At 35.5% G+C, this 24332-nt stretch overlaps 1 protein-coding gene across 9 annotated transcripts in view; it reads right to left on the bottom strand.

The window, feature by feature from the left end:
• LOC127870809 (spectrin beta chain-like) overlaps positions 1-24332 on the bottom strand; it is a 238232-nt gene that overhangs the window by 158174 nt on the left and 55726 nt on the right. For all 9 annotated transcript variants that reach the window (XM_052413328.1, XM_052413321.1, XM_052413325.1 and 6 more), the window contains exons 15-18: positions 23593-23770; positions 22834-23034; positions 17961-18170; positions 13635-13847 (exon numbers count right to left, since the gene is read on the bottom strand). In XM_052413328.1, the coding sequence (XP_052269288.1) occupies positions 13635-13847; positions 17961-18170; positions 22834-23034; positions 23593-23770 (802 nt within the window). The remainder of the gene's footprint in view (positions 1-13634; positions 13848-17960; positions 18171-22833; positions 23035-23592; positions 23771-24332) is intronic.

The following is a 24332-nucleotide window of genomic DNA, read 5'->3' as shown; positions in this document are numbered from 1 at the left end:
TCTTATTATAATAAATGCTTTAACTTTGTGAGTAGACAATTTTTCAACACTCGTTTCCGTGACGCACATTCACTGTGCAGATTTCTGATAAATATTTTTTTCAAATCTCAAACGTAGTATGTTGCGTTTATTGACACACGCATTACATCATTCCCTAATGACCACATGATACCCGTTGTTAATATGAATGGTATTTATTATTTTCGCCGTTAATCGCAATTTCTCGTCTGCTTGCCGCCATCTTGGACGTGTGTAAAAACAGGCGTGCTCAATCCTGAAACATCGACTATCGTCTGTATTATCCGCAATAGAGAGAGAGATGTGTATACTGGATAGCAAAGTTGAATCGTATATATTCGGCTAAATTTGCGAACCAATACGCAATTCAGTTGTCGTTCGGTGACGACTCGACAAGCTCGATCAGCACTCGTTCTCCGGGAGGCTTGAATTTCAACGTTTTTTTACTAGGCAAGCGCCAAAATGATTATGATTGATACATTACCCGTTAAGACCGAAAATAAGCAAAAGTAGGATTAAAAACTGAAATTTGAACATTTTGATCGATGGATCCGTAGTTTTTCAGTACAAATCCGTAGTGCGTAGTTTAGCCAAATAATCCGTAGTAACTACGGCGAATCCGTAGAAGTAAACAGGTCTGTGATTGTATTTATTAACATTCAAAGGCAAAGGCAAAGACAAGCACGGACACTGTAAAATGTTTCAATTCTTTAGAATTGTTCAACAATCTAATCAAAATATCCAGTTTGCAGAAAAAATAGTAAAAATAATGCAACTATATGTGCAGTGTCCATTTTAATTATGAATATATATATTGTCAAAATTAATAAATACAACAGGAAAAACTGCATATAATGCACAGTTGAAAAAACGCAATTTTTTAAAAGATTGATGTCTTAAGCCAACTTCACATATTTCTGAATGTGAAAAACAGAAAAAAGGCTATAATATACCAAAACTTATCACAAGCAAAATTTTCCTTACAATCTACCATAATTACTCTAATATTTCGGACATCCCCTTTTTTGAAAAAAAATAAATATTTTTCATGACTCTAAATTTTTGGACATATGGGTTTTCATAAAATCAAGGGCCCTAGGGCCATGGACAATTAAATTTGTGTTATTGGGTAAATAACTATGTATACCAGTTAAAAACAATTGTTTCACTTCAGAGAGATAACTGTGACAAATACTAGTCGCTACAAAAGGTAATGCAGCCCTATTGTTATACAAACAATTGAAGGTGTTAGACAACGGCAGACCAACAAAGAATAATTGTTTAGCAGAGTTATACTTTATTGCATTAATAACCGGTTCAAATTTGAGTACATGTAAGTAAAATGCTCTGCTTTTACCCATTAGTCATAAAAGAGCCTTAATAGTAACTTTATGTACAAAAATAAAGCATGTGAAATTTTATAATGTGCAAATGTATATAAAATTAATTAATATTATATGAAGTGGTATTTTACAAGCATGGTATATTAGTCATAAATATTATGGTAAATACTATGGAATTATTACAAACCCTTATTGGATAATCAATCAAATTTTGTTGAGTGTTTCTCAATATTCGGACGCCCGTATTAAAAAAAAAATAATTTCATACCAAAATTTTCTCAAAAGAAAGAAAATATTTGTAAGTGTCCAAAAACTAAGAGTAATTATGATACTACATAGTTTTATGTGGGCCATGAAACTTTGAAAGTCTGAGTGGGATCCACGCTGTAATGAAAGAGGAGTTTAACACAAAAGCTACGGAATGTACAGATGGACAAGTATAATGCTTCGTGCCGCCCACACAGTGTGGGCACAATAAATATTTTTTTACCTATGCTATTTCTGTTAACAATGTTTAAAAGAATGCCTTCAAAATATCTCATGGTTCCAGAGAGATATTAAGGGTTAATTATATGCATGCACAAACCACAAACTGCCATCATAAAAGCCCCTTGGCCTTCAACCAGTAGAGCTTAAAGAGATGACAGCCCAAACTGAAATAGTTCCCAATAGTGACAAAGAATACTCCCATCACCTCAAGTTGTAATAGGTAGCATGTGTTACAGAAAGTTGAAAGCAGACACACATAAATTTTCACAGAGATGCCAATGGTGAGTACAGTATACCCCCCTTTACAGGGGTTGCAATTACAGTATTCCCCCCTTTACAGGGTTGGTGAGAACAGTATAACCCCCTTAACAGGAGTGGTGATTACAGTATACCCCTCTTTACAGGGGTGGTGATTACAGTATACCCCCTTTACATGGATGGTGAGAACAGTAAACCCCCTTAACAGGAGTGGTGATTACAGTATATCCCCTTTACAGGGATGGTGATTACAGTATACCTCCTTTACATGCATGGTGAGAACAGTAATCCCCCTTAACAGGAGTGGTGATTACAGTATACCCCCTTTACAGGGATGGTGAGAACAGTATACCCCCTTTACATGGATGGTGATTACAGTATACCCCCTGAACAGGGATGGTGAGAACAGTAAACCCCCTTAACAGGAGTGGTGATTACAGTATACCCCCCTTTACAGGAGTGGTGATTACAGTATACCCCCTTTACAGGGATGGTGATTACAGTATACCCCCTTTACAGGGGTGGTGATTACAGTATACCCCCTTAACAGGAGTGGTGATTACAGTATATCCCCCTTTACAGGAGTGGTGATTACAGTATACCCCCTTTACATGGATGGTGAGAACAGTAAACCCCCTTAACAGGAGTGGTGATTACAGTATACCCCCTTTACAGGGGTGGTGATTACAGTATACCCCCTTAACAGGAGTGGTGATTACAGTATATCCCCTTTACAGGGATGGTGATTACAGTATACCCCCTTTACATGGATGGTGAGAACAGTAAACCCCCTTAACAGGAGTGGTGATTACAGTATACCCCCTTTACAGGGGTGGTGATTACAGTATACCCCCTTTACAGGGGTGGTGATTACAGTATACCCCCTGAACAGGGATGGTGAGAACAGTAAACCCCCTTTACAGGAGTGGTGATTTCAATATACCCTCCTTTACAGGGATGGTGATTACAGTATACCCCCTTTACAAGGAGTGTGAGCACAGTAAACCCCCTTTACAGGGGTGGTGATTACAGTATACCCCCTTTACATGGATGGTGAGAACAGTAAACCCCCTTTACAGAAGTGGTGATTACAGTATACCTCCTTTACAGGGGTGGTGATTACAGTATACCTTATTTACATGCATGGTGAGAACAGTAATCCCCCTTGACAGGAGTGGTGATTACAGTATATCCCCTTTACATGAATGGTGAGAAGTAGAAAAAACCCTTCACAGGAGTGGTGATTACAATAAACCAACCTTTACAGGGATGGCGATAACAGTATATCTCACTTTACAGGGATGGTGATTACAGTATACCCCCTTTACATGGATGGTGAGAACAGTAAACCCATTTTACAGGGGTGGTGATTACAGTGTACCTCCTTTAATGAAATTATAGAAAATATAAGAAAATAGAAAATATAAATCCAAGGTTTTAACAGTTTAACATTGGTGTAGAAAAGTGAAAGGCAGAGTCTGCAAGAAAATGGGAGGCTGACTTGTAATTAAGTTTGTTTATGTTTTTTTCACACACAAAATTAAATAGGCTTTTGCCCATTATTATTTCATTTTTCTTAACAAACCAAATTTCAATATTTAAAAAAAAACTTATACAGTTTTCCAATACTATATTGGGAAAATGACAAGAATGCATCCAATAGTTTATCACAACTGTATCAAATCTATTAGCCCAACTGACAGAAATTGATCTGCTATGGGGGCAACTTCACTGGTCAAAGAATAGTAATACCTGATAGTACTGACAGAACAGTAAAGGAAAATATTCTGGATTTTCAATAAAATTACAGGTAACAGTGCCAACCATTTTTATAGAAGTTTCTGTTAGTTGTTTTTCATGTAATAACAGATTTAGACTTAACTTAAGTTGCTAATTTTATAAATTACATAATGAGTGTTTGCATGTTTAGGTCCTAATAATGATATTTCAATTCACATATTGATTCAAGAAGTTGTATCATGATTCTGCTCACATAAAATTGTATCAGTAAACGTGTAAAAAAAATTGGCAAATTACTTATCTTTACACAAACTACCATTTCTTAATAATCCATTTAGAAACATCATGTATAGCTCAAATAATTATTAATAATATTTAAAAACAAAAATGACAATATAAAGTTAAATCTTTCTTTTAATAACACATTCAAGAAGATAAACAATTATTTTTAAGGGTATGTAAACACTTGGGATTGCTAAAAAAACTAAATACCAGATTTTATTTTATGCTTTTCGGTGGTTTATAGAGAAATATCAGTGAATTATAAGTGATAATTTCACTGTTTCAAGCAATGAAAATTATCAGTGAAAATTATCGATAATTTTCACTGTTAACTGTGAAATGACGTCATTTTTTTGACGAAATGACATCATTATTTCAGCAAAATTCTTTAGTTAAACTCTTTAACAATGTATATAAACTGTGAAAAGGCATAAAATAAAAAGAAAATTTGTTGGATTCGGTGGAATATCGATTTTAATTCACTCGTGATCATAGAAAATATATATTTTCACTTGTGGCTGCGCCACTCGTGAAAATATTATTTTTTATGATCACTCGTGAATTAAAATCGATAATCCACCGAATCCAACAAATATTCTCTATGTATTGAAAACTTCTGAAAATAGTATTTCTCCATAATCCACTGCACAAACTTTCTGACCACCAGAACGTCATAATTTTTGGCAATTTATTTAATGCTTTCCGGTGGTTTATAGAGAAATATCAGTGAATTAAAACTGATAATTTCACTGTTTCAAACAGTGAAAATTATCAGTGAAAATTATCGATAATTTTCATTGTTTACTGTGAAATGACGTCACTTTTTGATGAAATGACGTCATTATCCCAGCAAAATTCTTTAGTTAAACTCTTAAACAATGTATATAAACTGTGAAAAATGCATTAAATGAAAAGAAAATTTGTTGGATTCGGTGGATTATCGATTTTAATTCACTCGTGATCATAGAAAATATATATTTTCTATGATCACTCGTGAATTAAAATCGATAATCAACCGGATCCAACAAATATCCTCTATATCTTTATATACAATATTTATATCATTATTATTTTCATGTAGTAAAGGTTTGCAATATATAATATATCACAGCATGGACAACTTGTGTGTTCCATGTGTTTCATGCTTATTGTATTCCAAGTATAGTATTTGGGAACAATAATCATTCTAACAATTAATATATGTTTATTATTTTTCTGCTCTCGCGGTAATATGGTTGAAAAGTTTTCTAAGTTTAGTAAGACAATAAATATTCCCAATAGCGCTTGCATTTCTTCACTTTGCTGTAAAAAATATTTAAAAATAATACCCACAAAGGAAACCAGATTTTCCTTTTGTTTAATGCTCTTCATTATTTTTTCACATTAGTAAATTTTCTAACATTTTATTCCCATGTTATTTTCTACTTGATTTGTAGTAGATTTTAAAAAACAAAACAAAAAAACAATTGGATTTCAGCAAATATTTGCGATGGCTTTAAACTATACTTAGTTGGGACTGCTACTATCTCTACCAATCAACATAATGACTATCGCTACAATCTCTACCAATCAACATAATGACTATCGCTACTATCTCTACCAATCAACATAATGACTATCGCTACTATCTCTACCAATCAACATAATGACTATCGCTACTATCTCTACCAATCAACATAATGACTATCGCTACTATCTCTACCAATCAACATAATGACTATCGCTACTATCTCTACCAATCAACATTATGACTATGGACAGTCTACAATGTAGGTTTGAGTTGTCTTGACCAGAGTTGAACATAAATCATTGATAGTTCAGACAAAAAGTAAACAAGGTCATGGTCGCAAAATGGAAATGCAGATGTGTTTTTCTAAACAAAATGATTAAATAGATTTATGCTCCTTAAAAAATTAAACTGTCAAAGATGGTCTGAGGAAGAGAACTCAGAAATGGATTACTTCAAAAGCATAACTACTCAAAGCTATCAGGTGAAATCATTACATGTATTGAGTACACATACCTTTATACTAAATTGAGCAACCATAACAGTCCACTGAATTTTTGCATTAATCTACCATGTTTTATAACCATCATCCAATTTTAAAACACAGCTGCGATATGTCACAGGAAAGATGAATTCAGATTAAATGCAGCTCTGTTAACATTTATAGTCATTAAAAATAGGTGAAAATCAGGAATCAGAATAATTAGTCTGATTTTTTTTTTTTTTTGGCTAGTTATAAAAGTATAATTATAAATATATTAATTAATATATCATAAGATTTTAAAAGGAAAAATCTTGACAAAAAATAAGAAAACAAGACTATTGCCAAGCAATATATGTCCCCCACCGGCTCCACCATTGTCAGAATTATATATATATATATATATATATATATATATATATATATATATATATATATATATATATATATATATATATACATTATATATATATATATATATATATATACATATATATATATATACATATATTTGTTGCCATAGCAACCAGATTTTTTGATGTAGGAACAAAATGAAATGGCATGCATAATGTCCAAATTGCCATCTATCCACGTTTCAAGTTTCATGAAAAAATATGAAGAACTTTTAAAGTTATCGCAGGATCCAGGAAAGTGTGACAGACAGACTCACCGACAGACAGACACACACAGAGAAAACCATAAGTCCCCTCCAACACCGGTAGGGGACAATAAATCACTACAGTAATGTGCAAATTGTTTGTTTGTAACCAATGGAAATGACTTCATTCTGTTAAATTTTAATGTATGGGGCCCATAATAAGCACGAGTGGTTCACATAAGAAAATATGATCAGGATACTCTTAATTCCCTCTGTTATATTTAACATTCATAAGTAAAAGATCGACAAATTGATTGTAGTACAATACTCGTATATGACATTAAAATGTTGTTTTTAGCAAGATTGACCCTTATTGATTGTTTTTGTGGTATTGGTACATACCTGGACAATCTGAAAACAACTTGATTGTGAAATGTTTATGACATTTTAAGCAAGATTCCATTATAACTGTATTTTATATGATTGGTGTGATTTGAAAACAATTTTCTGTATTGGTTTTCTATAATAACCTGGTACCATGCAATAATCAATTTGTACACCAAAGTAGAAATTAAGGTAATGCAACTACATCTTCACTGCATTATTACTTTGATATTAATTCAGCAGTGATCCAGCTAGGCCTAAATTGAAGGGCGCCCCGCCCTGCCCTTCCAAGGGCCCCCCCTGCCCTTAAAAAAAAATATTATTTTTTTACATATGATAATTAACAAGCAAATTTGTTGAATTGATTATCCACCGCCAATATACTTCTACAAAAGTTTTCTGGACTGACAGACAACACCAACGTGCATCATCCTCTTAGCCATATATATACTCATACCAAGTTTCCAAGAAATCCGTCAAAGCACTTCCAAGATATGGCTCTGGACACAAAAAAGCCTTTTTTTCAAGATACAAAGGGCCATATCTCCTTTATTAACTGATGGTGTACAAGGCCATTTGGCGTGCATCATCCTCTTATCCATATATATACTCATACCAAGTTTCAATGAAATACGCCAAAGCACTTCCAAGATATGGCTCAGGACACAAAAGTGCCGGACAGACGGAAGGATGGATGGACGGAAGTACGGACAATGCCAAAACAATATCCCTCCGGCTATGGCGGGGGATAATTAATCTCTTATTATAGTGTTATTAATTTATTCCTCATTGTAGACATTATATTTGAATGGTTTAATAATAATAGGAGTAATATATTCTGTCAATTATTAATATGATATAAATTAACATGCTTAATTTTTTATTGCAACAGGAAGCATTCCAGAAACGCTAGCGCGCTTGAAAGTGCCCTTTTAACAAAATACTGCGCATCATAATGCCCTTTACTAATCCTAGCTGGAGCACTGAATTCAGTCATTGAGTGTTTCATGTTGGTGTTATAAAACATTTCACTTTACTTTTGATAGTAATGTTCATTTCAGTTTTTTATGCAATAAGATATATTTAAAACAAACGTAAATTAATATTCTTTTTACAAGTGCGTGGCTAAATGTAACTAATTCTATATGTTGTTAGCGTTCTTAATTGTAGTTGTGTAAAAGTGAAATTGAATGTAAGTCTATATAGGCCAGTCAGCCCCCGTTACTTAGTTTGAAACTGTGTGTGTAACATTGTGTCCTTACAGACCAGCTTCCTACCCTCATCCCTCATAACCACTCACAGCAGAACAGAACTCCAAAGTCTTTACTACCAAATTTATCAACTTTATTAGAATAAAAAAGTATTTGAAAGAACAAAAATATACAAACAAAACATTTCTTGACAACACATAACAACATAAATCACAAACTTTATATTTAAATGTCAACACGTCTCATTCATTATTTTTAGGAGACATATACATGCAAAAACAGGACACCTCAGGCATTGATATTGATATAACAAGACAAAAGGACACCTCAGGCATTGATATTGCTATAACAAGACATGATGATTTTCAATTTTATAGTCATTAGCTTCTGATTACCGGGTAATGTCATTACAAGCATAATAAGATTTGAATATGATTCTTTGATTTGGCACTATTGGCTTCGTGGTAATTAGCAATACCGAATAAAATCCCTTTTAGCTCTCTGCATAATTATGGTTTCAATTAATTATGATCTTATTAGCTGAATACACTTTCCGGTAAACACACTCGTACAAAAATATAAGTGTACAAATTTATAAAGATAAATGTCAGCAGGAAACGAAATCCTCATTAAACAAACAAATATAGGTTATTGAAAAACTATCAGTGACTATTGCTAGACAAGTGAATGACAAAGTTGCTGGCTATCACAATACCGGGGGTTTTCACCAAAAACAGCCGAGCTAAAAATAATGAAAAAAATAGAGGTAGATAGATCCCTGCCTTGCTGCACTAATGGTTGTAGATGTTGTTGTAGAGAAAACTCTTTACAACGCAAAAAGTCCTACTTTAACTGACGCAAATTCTTATCACATTTTTCAACTTCATTTTTTTTTTCTTGATAATTTAATCCAAAGTTTAATGTTAGGAAGCGCTTTTTTTACTGAAATGAAACAAATAGTCAATGGCATTAGTAAAAGTCTTGCAAAAATTTGCACTGCTTGAATTGACAGTTTGACATAATCAAAGGAAAGAAGCTTCCTGTCTGAAGCCATTAAGCAGCATCTTTCTCGTCAACAAAATTGGCAAATTAGCAATCACATGCTGAACTTATTGTTTGTTGCTCAATTGCAATCCTCTAATTAAGTAACAGCATCTGCATAGCTCCTTCTTTCCAATATTTTGAACAGAACGGAGGTAGATTTTAACTGTTAATTGAACACATGTTTCACGCAAGTTTAGCCCGCTTTGCCCTAATTACTTGGCCTCAGCATGGAAACGATTAATACATTTATCTAGGATTTTTCAAGAAAGATCGATTAGTTCCAGTTTACAAACTTCATGTACAGCTCCTAACAATGGCGTACGCATGTGTTTACAAAATTTGTAAGCACATTTATCGTAAATAATTGCACAGTGTTGTGTTGGATTATTACAATTATGTAATTCAAAGGTAAAACAATTTTAACTGCTATAATATCGGGTTTGTTAAGTATAATTAAAATGTTAAACAATATAGTTGCGTCACAGAATTGGACAATAAATGTGATGGGGTCGCAATTTTACTGACACTGATTTTCCAAATATATTGTGATTTTTACCCCACTTATGAAGTACACGTAAACAAAATGTCGAATTGTCAAACCATTTTTATAAAAACAAGCCAATTCCTTGAATTGATATCCCCTGCCAATATTCTTCTGGACACAAAAGTGACTTGTTAATGTATCCTTTGCTATATTAATTGGTCATCTATTTTTGTGCATATCCTCTTTTCAGCATTGCGCAGTCACTGAGTAAAGAGCAGGATGCTGATATTCAATGTATCGGAAGTTGAGCCGAGGCCCCCAGGGAGGAACATGGCTGAGAGGGTGACAGTCTGCCTGGCCCTCTCCCTCATCATGCTGACTGCCTTCATAGGCAACACAGCCGTCATCACTGTGTGCAGTCTGCAGCGCAAGCTGCGCCAGGATGTATCCAACCTGCTCGTCATCAACCTCTGCATCACCGACCTTGGCAACACAATTGTAATGATGACCTCGCTAATTGCCATGGGGATGGACGTATGGTCATTGGGGGACTTCTGGTGCAACAGTGTGTGCGCCATCAATTACTGCTTGATTATTGTGTCCATGCTAACTTTGTGCTGTGTCAGTGTAGAACGCTACCAGGCAGTGGTCCATCCACTGACCTACCACTACCGGGTCACCCGGAAGAGGCTGCTGGTGCTGATGGTGTATACCTGGCTACAGGGGCTCGTGTTTGGCCTGGCCCCTGCCATCATGAAGTGGATCAGCTATGACTACTGGGAAGGCGTGTGTGCTATACAATGGCATCTCCACAGACCCGCAACAGTGATTTATGTCATACTGGCCTTCTTGTTCTGTTTTCTGGGACCTGGCATTCTGCTTGTATGGTGCTACAAAAAGATTCTAGAAGAAGTAAGGAAGCAAAGTCTTGAGGCTCCCATGCATCCATGCACTAATGACAAGACAGTGGAGAAGCAGAAGAGATCCCGTTCAGACAAAACAAAACTTATATGGAGTCTTATGACTGTAGTTGTAGCATATTTCATATGCACAGCTCCGTTCAGTGTCACAAAGCTGATAAAGGTTTCTGCTGACGTAGAATCTGTACCAGGATGGCTTAATCTTGTCGCATCTCTGCTGGGATACATAGCTAGTGCAATCAACCCTTTTATATATGGTATATTTAGAAGAGATTTTAGAAAAGCATATTTTCAACTTCTTAAAACTGTGATCAATTGTGAAAGCTTTACACACTCTGAATCCTCATCTGATTCCCCCCACTATCGTGTGTCAGCTATACCTACTAAGGGCAGTATGGTCTCTGTAAGAAAAATTGATCACTATGACCTTGAATGTAATACTAAAAGTAATGAACAATCAAACAACATTGCAGTACAAAGTCAGGAGATAAATACAAACTTGATGACAAGAAAAGAATCACCTAACAATGAAATTGAAAACTTTCATATGATGAATAATATTTTAGACTCGCCACCGAACAAAGCGTGTGGTTCTAACAGTGAGCATACAATAGAAATCAAAATGAAACCAGGGTCATGTTCTGGACTAAGCTGCTTGACTACATCCCAGTGCTAGCTACCTAGACAAGAATGTATTGCCTTGTGTACAAACAACCATCAGTCAAACACTGTACCAGTAGAAGGCCCCATCCAATCTTGCTGGTTGTCAGAACATCCACTCAATACACATACATGTATATAGCTATATCTCAGTATGGACATTCCAAGCAAATAAGTGCTTTCCAAACAGTTCATGTTTAACCCTATGTTGATTTTCAAGTTACATCATACTGTTTTACATATGAAATAGTATAAAATATTTTTTGAATGTAATTAAGATATAAGATAAAATATTACTTTGGTCATTGTCAATTTTGTTTGTTTTGATTTTATGGCAGTGTTTCCCAGTATTTCAGTCAAATCAAGGCAGTCAGTTAACTTTCTCAAAATGTGCCTTGGTAAGCTGATCTGCTAGTACACATACACATGCTGATGCCTGTTAATGTCAACTGCTTCAAATGAATTATAGGTAGGCTAAGAATGTCTGAAGAAACAATTTCAATACAGATCATCCCCAGACAAGTTTTATGGCCAGACCAGACATGGAACCTGGAACCCTTCTATTTCAAAACCAGCACTATACCACTCATCTGGCCCAGCAACAAACGTCCTATGTTTTTATATCATAATCACAACAGTTGGTGTATGTTTTGTTCCACATACAGATGGGAACAAATATTTGGAGATGTAATTTGTCCCAGCCAATTGTAAGTCGAATAAAATGTCACAATGACAAAATTGACAACACTGTGTTAATCCCTTAAGTGATTCTTATGACACCATCCTACATGCCTTATGTAAATGGCAAATAGGACAAATACCAAAACAGTTTATGGTTTAAGTCCCTGCTGCTAAATAACAAGGCATTCATATAGTATGTTTGTTAAGTAACTTTATGCAATAGTTTAACATGTCAACAACAAGTTTATCATTGAAGCGTAATGTTTTGTCGGTTGAAAAGGAAATATTAATGACACGTTTTGCGGTATAGCTGCTGTTTTTTGTTACGCACCCCAAAAGTAAAGGTATCATAGTTTTAAAAAGTCCAGAGTTTTCATTCAACACTAAATACACCCAAGCTTTCAATGGTTTCCAACCCACTGATATGTCATTGTGCATGTGACTGTCTGTATATAAAACCCACTGTTCTTTCAGAACAAAGCATTTACAGAAAGCACATATGCAATTCAAATCAACATCTACCCTTGTATAAAGAATTCACAAACCAATTCTTAGATTGATGTCTAAAAACAAACAATGTTCTTGTAACTGTTTTGTACTTATAGCATGATTCAGTTCATCATGACAGAAACTTTGATATCTCTCACTTAACAATTTGTAAGTAAGAACAATTTATAACAGGAGCAAGATGAATAGCCTGTACATTTTCAAACACTGTCTATTCTCTAGGGGTTTAAAAATTGAAAATTCTAATATATTTAAATAAGGAAAGGTGAATATTCAAATATGATTTCACAATTCATTCCAATCGCTTGTTTTAACTTAAATATTTGTTTGTTAATTATGAATGCTAATAAATAAGCATATGTTTACGGCATAAATGAGTTAGTAACTACTGGCCTAGAATGTAACCAGGGTGCAGGATCACATGACTTTTTGGGGTTCCACCTTTTAACTTTAATGGATTTATACACGACAGTAAGTGGTGCTTTATTTCAAATAACTTTTTTTAACAAGTTTTCATAAGAATTTCCACTAGTGCATAAAATACAGATTTGTATGCTGCTTATGGCAATGTGAATACATCAGAATTACTTTATTTAATAAGCATGTGTTCTTGTTCAAAATTCCATTTTTATTGCATTCATTATACACGGTTATGTTTCACACAACGTGAAATTTTGGCACCGATTTAAGACATATTCAAGGATTTATTCTTATACCTTAAGATATCGGCACAAACCGCAAGAAAAACTGTCTTTTATGCACTATAGAATTTGCAAATGTATTTCAATAACTTAAGATATTTGCAAAAAGTTGTGATTACATTCTGCCCAGCCTGTGTGTAAACCCTGAAAACCGCGTTGATTCTGCGCCTGTAAACCTTTAAGTAAATAAGTATTTAGACATTCAGAAAACCAACAACTCCAAAAGTATCAAGGAAGTGTTACTAATGGCAACCCCTCTTTATCTGTACTAGCAAGTGCATTCAACTCTGAAAGTATGCCTGGGGTAGACTACTGGCTGCTCTTACCTCCCCCTTCTCCACAGTGACGCCCTGCCCGCGGTACTGGTACATGGCGCGAACCTGGGGTATCTGGCGGGTCTCCACGACGTCCTGCAACACCTCCCGCTCCCTCACCTCCTCCACCTCCACCTCTTGGGGGCGCTCCACAACCTGGTCCTCATACTCATCCTCGTCTGAATGCTCGCCGTTCTCTGCAGGCTTGAACTTGTCCACACTGATCTGGGCAACATAGAGACAGACATAGGGCAAACATTGCCACACTTGTCACATATAGTAGATTTTACATAGCAAGCACATACATATACAGAAGTAGTTACATGCTGGCCGCAACAGATACAGTACACTATGTCTAGCGTCCGATCTTTCACCACTCAAAATGTGCAGCTACATGAGATACACACGCATGCCAAATATCAAGTTGCTATCTTCAATATTGCAAAACATATGGCCAATGTTAAAGTTTTCAGACGGACGGACTGACACACGGACGGATGGAAAGACAGTTCAAATGCTATATGCCACCCTACCGGGGGCATAAAAAGCTCAATGTGATATTACCCTATTCAATTCACCACCATTTCTTATAATTATTTCTCATAAAGACTTTAAATATTCTATATAAATGTACATTTAATTAACAGTGATATACATGTACATCAATCGAAGTGAAGATTTATATGTTTTACCTTATGTTATGAATATTAATATTGTGATAATATCAATTTACATATTATATGCAATCAATATTGACCATCATGTTAAGATTTTTTCCTTATACGTTGTTTACATATGTATCGAAAGAAACTTGTTATAAACAAAGCAAAGGTAAACAAATAGTCACTCGCCAACATAACAAAAATTAATGATCTTTTCGCAGTAATATGATAATTATGCCAACATAACAACAAGAGCACCGCCTTGTGGTTGCAGACCGCTCATCTATTTTCTTTTTAAAGGTGAAGGGACTCTCAATTTCAATTTCAAAGGAGGGAGGGGTGGAGTGAAGAGGGGTGTATACTGTGGGGGTGTGGATATTTATTACATTATCTTCCAAAAATGCGAAAAAAACATGAAAAAAAAAAAATTGGGGGGTGGGGGGGTGGGTGGGGGGGAGGGGATTCTTGGGTGCGATGGTTGGACGGTATTTCAAAAATAAAATAATAAAAATAAATATTTGCGTTTTTTAACCGTTTCAAAAAAAAAAAAAAAATTGGGGGGGTGGGGTGGGGTATAGTGTGAGGGTGTGGTGGTCATTTGTGAGATGATCTAAAAAAAAAAAAAAAAAAAAAATAGGGAGGGGGGATTCGGGGGGGGGGGGGGGGGGAGGAGGGCAAGGGGGATGGTTTGGGTGGAGTCTATTGTGGTATGTCAGGTAAGAGTAGTTTTGTCAAAGTATCAATCAAATCTAATCATACATAAAGAAGTTATGGCAATTTTAGCAAAATTTAATAATTTGACCTTGAGAGTCAAGGTTATTCAAAGGTCAAGGTAAAATTCAACTTGCCAGGTACAGTAACCTCATGAGAGCATGAAAGTATTTGAAGTTTGAAAGCAATAGCCTTGATACTTTAGAAGTAAAGTGGATCAAAACACAAAATTTAACCATATATTCAAAGTTACTAAGAAAAAAAGGGCCATAATTCCATAAAAATGACAACCAGAGTTATGCAACTTGTCCTTTTACTGTACCCTTATGATAGTTTGCGAGTGTTCCAAGTATGAAAGCAATATCTATGATACTTTAGGGGTAAAGTGGACCAAAACACAAAACTTAACCAATTTTTTTCAATTTTCTAAGTATAAAGGGCCCATAATTCTGTCCAAATGCCAGTCAGAGTTTCATAACTTTGCCTGCACAGTCCCCTCTTGAAAGTTAATAAGTGTTGCAAGTATGAAAGCAATAGCTTTGATACTGTAGGAATAAAGTGGACCTAAACACAAAACTTTACCAAAATTTTCAATTTTCTAAGTATAAAAAGGGCACATAATTCTGTCAAAATGCCAGTAAGAGTTACATAACTTTGCCTGAACAGTCCCCTTATGATAGTTAGTAAGTGTTGCAAGTATGAAAGCAATAGCTTTGATACTTAAGGAATAAAATGCACCTAAACACAAAACTTAACCAAAATTTTCAATTTTCTAAGTATAAAAAGGGCACATAATTCTGTCAAAATGCCAGAGTTATTTAACTTTGCCTGCCCAGTCCCCTCATGATAGTAAGCAAGTGTACCAAGTTTGAATGCAATAGCATTGATACTTTCTGAGAAAAGTGGACCTAAATGCAAAACTTAACCGGACGCCGACACCAAGGTGATGACAATAGCACATAATTTTTTTTCAAAAAATAGATGAGCTAAAAATTAATGATCTTTTCGCAGTAATATGATAATTAAATATAACTGAAATGAATACTTTCTGCCGATGTCTTGAATTAACACATGTATTCTAAGCAAAACATGTCACAATCGAAACAGTGGTCCACTATGAGATTTATTTCCAGATAACACAGCACGCAAGTTCTAATCAACATATTTCATTGAGCCTGTCACCCTGATTCGCCATGGCGACTTCACGGCGTTCAATGTACTTGTTCCACAGTTTATCACGGTGATGAAAGTATTATTCAGACTGGGCTGAATCACATTGTTGCATTGCGGAATGCAGAAATTGCACAAGACTTAGTGTTCCATTGACAATGGGCCCATACAGATACAGTACCATTCACATAGTGGCCCCATACAGATACAGTGCCATTCACATAGTGGGCGCATACAGATACAGTACCAATCACATAGTGGGCTCATACAGACACAGTACCAGTCACATAGTGGGCCAATACAGATACAGTACCAATCACATAGTGGGCCAATACACAAACAGTACCAATCACATAGTGGGCCAATACAGACACAGTACCAATCACATAGTGGGCCAATACAGACACAGTACCAATCACATAGTGGACCAATACCGACACAGTACCAATCACGTAGTGGGCCAATAAAGACACGGTACCAATCACATAGTGGGCCAATACAGACACAGTACCAATCACATAGTGGGCCAATACAGACACAGTACCAATCACATAGTGGGCCAATACAGACACAGTACCAATCACACAGTGGGCCAATACAGACACAATACCATTCACATAGTGGGCCAATACAGACACAGTACCAATCACATAGTGGGCCAATACAGACACAGTACCAATCACATAGTGGGCCAATACAGACACAGTACCAATCACATAGTGGGTCAATACAGACACAGTACCATTCACATAGTGGGTCAATACAGACACCGTACCAATCACATAGTGGTTCAATACAGACACAGTACCATTCACATAGTGGGCCAATACAGACACAGTACCAATCACATAGCGGGCGAATGCAGACACAGTACCAATCACATAGTGGGCCAATACAGACACAGTACTTTTCACATGGTGTGATCATACATAGAGAATAACAGGTAACTGCCCTTTCGTTGTGTAATATATTAAGTAAAGATTAGAACAAAAAAAACAGCACAGCTTCTTTTGTTCATGCAAAGCCATATATATTACGGGTTAGGGTGGGTACTTATTTTTATGTTAACCATAACTGTATCTCCTAATTTTCTGAAAACCATATCTATTCCATCACAATTCAAATCTATTTCATTTGTTTTGTACTTTAACAAAAACAATTAGCTACTTTATTAAAGAGATGATTTTTACATGTCCAAAACACATGAATATGTTATAGCATTCCATAATTAACATCATTTATCTGTTTTATTCACATGTTTATAAGCAATTTACTTGTCAAACACAGTATTAAATTACCCTCTTTCATTGCTCACAGAATAGCAACAGGTACAACAAATACAATGTTATCGCATCATCACATTTCAATTGAAGCAAAAAAAAACATCATGGATACAATGTTCTGTATTTCGGTGATGTGTGATGAACATACTGACATTGCACAGTAAATAATGTTTTTGAATTTCAATAACTTTATGAGTTTGTTATATAAAGTATCAGGTTATTTGATTGATGGAAAATGATGTAAAACTTTATAAGCCTCAAATAATCAACTTATCATCCTTCAACACAATCTTGTATGGATGACACTTGGATACATTGGTAAATGAGTCTGATTCATGAGGAAAGTACTCAATGGACAAATTATTATATAATGTCAAAGAATAACAGGCAAAATATTTTTTCATTAGTATTTTTGTGTGTGTGAAACCTTCATAATATACAGTCTGAAAACCATGGATTTTAGCCATAACTCTTTCAACAAAAGCAACAGTAGAATATTCTAAATCACCTACATTGTGTTCGCTAGCTGCCTTTGTCATTAGCTGTGAAAGTTCATCTAGTCGCTTAATCTCGGATCCAAAGGTTTTGATCTCGCCCTCAAGGCGGTTGTGTCGTGAGAGCAGGGCCTGGGCGCTGGCCTCGTCCTTGCCATAGTCATCACTGGTCACTAGGGGCATCTTCTCCTTCATCCAAGACTCTGCCTCATTGGCATCCGTGTAGTACTGAAATACACATCAGTATCAGGCAATAAGAAGCAATTGTCTAATGACAAAGCTGTTCAGTATCAGGCAAAACAGGCCACTGTCTATGGAAATAGGCGTTCAGTATCAGGCAATTACAGTCACTAATCTAGGGACACAATTGTTCAGTATCAGGCAATAACAGTAACTAATCTAGGGACACATTTGTTCAGTATCAGGCAATTACAGTAACTAATCTAGGGACACAATTGTTCAGTATCAGGCAATAACAGTAACTAATCTAGGGACACATTTGTTCAGTATCAGGCAATTACAGTAACTAATCTAAGGAAACAATTGTTCAGTATCAGGCAATAACAGTAACTTATCTAGGGACACAATTGTTCAGTATCAGTGGCGATAACAGTATTCTATCTATGGACACAGAAATTCAGTATCAAGCAATAACAGTAAACTGTCTAGGAAGACAACTGTTCAGTATCAGGTAATAACAGTCAACCGTTGTTTTTTTCCTAGAAAGTTGAATGTTATTGCATGATACTGAACGTCTGTTTTTCCTACACAGCTGTTATTGGTCATTGAATCAGTCATGGAGAACTTAACATTAGAAGACATGGAAAGCAATCTCAAAGTGGCAATAAGTTGTGCTATACTTGTAGCAATGTAGCAGGTGATCACATCATATAATCAATTGTAACATTGTTATTCAAAACATAATTGATTTAGCAGCTCTATTAATGAAAACAAGCCATCGCAATAAAGTGATACAAAAACCTGGACAAAAATTTCCAATCATAATTCGTAATTGAGCATGGGAAAGATTTTCTTTACTTAAATTTTCATGCAACTACAACATTATTAAAATGCAACATAAAATTGTATTAGTATTAAATGTGTGCACTTTATAAACACAAAATATAAATATCAAGTCAATATGATCTACCCACGAGTCTCTTTCTTCAAAACTACAATGACAACATCGGTTTCAACTTGCTTGAAATTTTCGTCATTTACAAAATTGTATTAGCTCTTAAATGTCTTAATATGAATAAACTACCTTATATAAAATGTTACTTGTAAGTTACTAATGTTTTTGATGCATTATCACAACTTTTACCATTTAGGAAACCTATCTTCAAGTACTTGTCAATTAACTTTTTATTTAACACAGCATTAACAGAACAATCAATAACTCAGTTCATTTACCTGCAGTTCTTCGAATAATCATAATCAATTTCCATTACCAGAGAGTGCAAACATACCATAAATTATTGTTTGTCTAATCATAAGTTTTGTCTAAATATGGAGTTTATGCTGATGAAAACTTTTGCATTTTACAATATTAACAAGAGACGTGTTTGTCTGAAACACAATGCCCCCTTCTGCGCTGCTTTGATTTTTTTCGGCGTAGCTGTTTAACGTCACTTTTGACCTTACATGACCTTTGTTAGTGTCCAATAAATTCAAATAAAGTTTACCACGGCTAGACACGAATGAATACACTTCATTTATACCATTGGCTGATTTGAGCATACCACCAGAACATTGGAAACATGACTGCGTCTTTGTAAAACTGTTTTACTGCGTGTTCAGCATGCAACAATTTTATCTCTAATGAAAAGGCTTGATAAATAAGAACAGTTTTACTTTCAACTCTTGATATCAATACAGTTTGTGCGTGCACCTTTTATTTTCAGAGGATTGCCAGTGCCAGAGCGTTTGTATTTAAAGGCTATGTTTTCATATTTAGTAATTACTTCCATATTCTTGTCTGTGTACTAATATATTTAAGTTCATAAAAGTATCGTTTTTCCCTATTCTGATATTCGTTTTGGCCAAACAATTTTAAATTGTTTTCGAAAGTGAACATTTAACATGTAAAAGTATAAAGTTTTAAACAAGCCGTCGTTCCAGCAGTGGAAGCGTGGCCTCACTTTAATGCATGGTCAGTTCGCGGCCAGTAAAATAATCGTTATATAATAACGACGCTATCTTGTGAACTAGGTGAACTGGAATTTTCTTTAGACCAGAAATATGCTAAATGAAGATATTCAGCGATATAATTATGGTATGTCAATAACAGATTCTTAATGTGTTTTCAACAATACCATGATAAATATTATTTTTGATTAATTTAACAAGAACTATTCCACCATATTGACTAATGTATAAAGCATGAGCGCGATGATTCTCGATACTGTTAATAATCGAATCAAATAGCAATGCCCAACAAACCACTAAAACAGGTTTGTTTGAAGAACGCGCGTATAAATATTTAAAATATGTACGGATACTTCGCATGTGGACAGCTGACTCATATGTTTTAATTTTACTTCCATTCTTCTTTTGGTTTTCTGTTTTGTATCTATAGGTTTATGACCAGCAATATGTTATAATGTAAAATAAGCCGCGAAAACTCCGCATAACATCCAGTACTGCGTGTGATGCAGCTAAGAACTGCACAGAAAAAGACATTTGCTATCTTTGATCTCATTTACCTTTCACCAACTCAAACCATAATCAACGCCGTATATCTTTTAAAAAAGATATTTCTTGTTTATCATTTGGCAGGTACAGATAATTATCTCCCTTTAAAGCTTATTACTTCCCTTGGATTTGTTTTTTTACCTTTGACCGAGTATTAGTTTCTGATAACACAAATAAGACGTTAACTCGAAAAGTTTTTAACTACTATTGCAATTTTTGATAAAATTGTAACTTATACACACTTTATTTTCGCGATCAATCTGTGTTTGATATGAGTTAACAATACATAAAAATAAGCCGTCAATTTTTCTATATTTATTTTTATTGTGTGTTAGATAAATTCATACATTATGTCTTCGTTCATAGCCCCCATTCCCCGCAGTTCGCTAGTTAAATATGTGTGAGTTAAACAAAACAATAGCGCCAATAATCAAAATGTGCACCCTGTTTGTAACCACTAAGGTACAAATTTGTTGCTTTATTAATTTGATTGTGGCCAGGCCAAGTTGGCAGCATGTCACACTAAAAAAATAAAATAGTACGCACTATTCCATGAAAAAAGCATAAAACATTTTTTTCAGGTTAACCTTTTCTCAAAAATGTTTCCGGTTAATTGGTTGTATCAGTAGGTTAACCTGTTAACCTCTTGCATCCCTAGTCTCTACAGGACATCAAGGGAGACCACCACATATCTGGTGTGCCTCTACAGGACATCAAGGGAGACAACCACATACCTGGTGTGTCTCTACAGGACACCAAGGGAGGCCACCACATACCTGATGAGCCTCTACAGGACATCAAGAAAGACCACCACATACCTGGTGTGCCTCTACAGGACATCAAGGGAGACCACCTGATACTGTAAAATCATTAAAGTTTGTGTGGTACAAATTTTCGTGGATTTCGTTGGTCCGCTGAACCACGAATTCAAGTACCAACGATTATTTATACTTTTTTAATCCGAAATCGGTCATTTGCAAATGTCATTTCCGGCATTTTCTTTTGTTGTCGATTTTCCGAGATATTTGTTATTTGTAATAGTAACTTCACTTCAGTAGGTCACATTACACTTTATCTTGACTAATTAAAATATTTCCGAATTGTTGTTGTTATTTTCCACTTATTTTATGTATGTTACATATGTTTGAACTAAGATGTTTATGATTACTTAGTATGATAAGAACTACGATATTAATGATAACTGTATGAATAACAAGTATTGTGTTTATATAAAATATCAATTTGTTCGCTATCCAGTGCATTAATAAAACACTTAAGTCGTGTGAGTTTTTCTTTTTTTATTCATCATCGTCAATATACGTTTTATTCATCATGGTGACCATTTCTTTTACTGCATCATTAGCGGCCTGTGTTTATAAAGCTTCAGTCGTAGACTGAGCCTTTGCAGGGTATGGCAATCCTGCTATAGTAGGAGAAAGTGTCTGTACTATTCCCGTTTTCAACCATTTTGAAAGAGACATTGTTTGATTGAGATACGCTAGTTACTGCAATATGTTGTTTTATTGTTAAGTGTTTGGTTAATAATAATTTTATAATCAAGCACGGTATATAAACTGTACATCAACGACTGTCCTCTTTTGCAGGACGTCGTCAAATTAACAGTTTGCAGATTTATCACATATGTCAATTAGTGCCAATTAAACTTAAAAGAGACATAACGGTTTTCACACCTGCATTTTGGGGACCTTATTACTCAATTGTTACTACTAGTGGACCAATTGCGCTGTGATTTACAAAGATTGTTAAAACAACATTGATGGCAACTAGCGAGTGGGGACCCACAAGTGCGCCGCTTTATCGCTCTTATCGACAATTATCGGCAACACGTTCATGCTTCAGTGCACATTAACCTCAAGTCTTGCTGTCAACACAGATAAGCAGATTATACTTCGTTATTACTCTGGTTGTTTTAATAAAATCTTAATAATTATGACGGTAAGTCTTCCCCGAAAATTTGAAATTCACGAAATTACGTATCAACGAATTAGTTGTTTTTTTATTTGAAATCCACGAAATTACATGTCAAAGAATTAGTTGTTTTTTATTAAACCACGAAATTTCATACCGACGAAATTCTATACGTTTACAGTACCTGGTGTGCCTCTACAGGACATCAAGGGAGACCATCACATACATGGTTCGTTTCTACGGGACATCAAGGGAGATCATCACATACCTGGTGTGCCTCTACTGCATCCTCCAGTTTGGTCCTCCTGGCCTTGGCGAGGTCCTGTAGTTGCTTCCACTTGTCCATGAGGGACTTAATACGGGAGCCAATTCCAGCCCTGTCCGGGTGTCCCTGGTTCACCAGGTCCTGGCCCACCCCACACACCTTCTCACAGACCGGGAACCTGCCAGCCATCTCAGCCTCAGTTTGCTGAAATACACGAACAAGTTGAATGTGAGGTCCCTTTCTTCTAAACAAGAGCACCGCATAATGGGTGCCACGCTCAGCTACGGGTGCAGTTTTGAATAAATGAAAGCTTGTCAGAATTTTTTTTTTTTTTTTTTTTTTTTAGAGGTCACAGTGACCTTTGACCTAGTGACCCCAAAATGGGTTTGGCGTGTAGAACTCATCAAGGTGCATCTACATATGAAGTTTCAAAGTTGTAGGTGGAAGCACTTTGATTTTAGAGCCAATGTAAAGGTTTTATCATGACGCTGGCGGACGTCGGACGGCGAGCAGGCTATGACAATACCTCAGGTTTTCTCCGAAAACAGCCTCGCTTAAAATGATTCTGATAGACAATGCAATATTAAAGACTTGAATTCACATAATATCCTAACTCTTTGGCTGTTCCAAACAATGTTGTTGTTCTTTTACAATAAACATTAAACTTTAAAAAAACAAGCATTCATGCCGCATTGATGTGCCCTCCACTCACCTCATGACATTTTAGGAACACACAGGCCCAATTGAGGTCCCCTCACTCACCTCATGTCGTTTTAGGAGCACACAGGCCCCATTGAGATCCTTGCCAATATCCGTCTCCCTACAGAGGCCTATCTTCTCAAGAGCCCAGCGCTCTTCTTCCTCTGTATTCTGCAGGAACTCATAGTACTTCTTGGCCACCTCAAGCTCCTTCTTACGCTTGTCACTCAGATTCTTCACCCTGGTATATGAAACAGTTAACATTAGCTTTCTGACATAAAGTCACTAGCTACAAGAACTATACTTAATTGAACGTAATTGCACAATTATATAAAGAAATTAATGTTCAATCAGGGCCTTTTTTCAGCTTTTTGGGAAGATAGCCCATGGCTTTGAAATTGGGAATTTTATCGGCATTTTCAAGAAATTGGGAAAATAAATTGGGATTTAAAACTACATGAATGAGTTCAGCATCTTAAATCACAAACACCACTAACACCATCATGATCAACAGTTTTCCACATAATAAGCTCACACAAAGACTTCAGTCACATCAGGCACCATTTTATTAGGAAGCGCTACATCTTCTTCTGGAGAACTACTGCTTTCAACATGTTGAATATCAGTCAGCACTTTGCTTTCAGAAATCAACGATGACAATGCAAAATAGTCACTTGTTATTAACTTACTATCATTAACAATGGAAGGAGTTTCAATGGGAAGACTTGTACTTGGTGACGATGTTTGCTTTTTAATGACGCTTGCTTAAACAAGAGCACCGCATAACGAGTGCCACGCTCGGC

Source organism: Dreissena polymorpha, chromosome 3, assembly GCF_020536995.1.
Source record: "Dreissena polymorpha isolate Duluth1 chromosome 3, UMN_Dpol_1.0, whole genome shotgun sequence".
NCBI classification, from domain to species: Eukaryota; Metazoa; Mollusca; class Bivalvia; order Myida; family Dreissenidae; genus Dreissena; species Dreissena polymorpha.
This window is presented reverse-complemented; position numbering and strand designations above follow the sequence as displayed.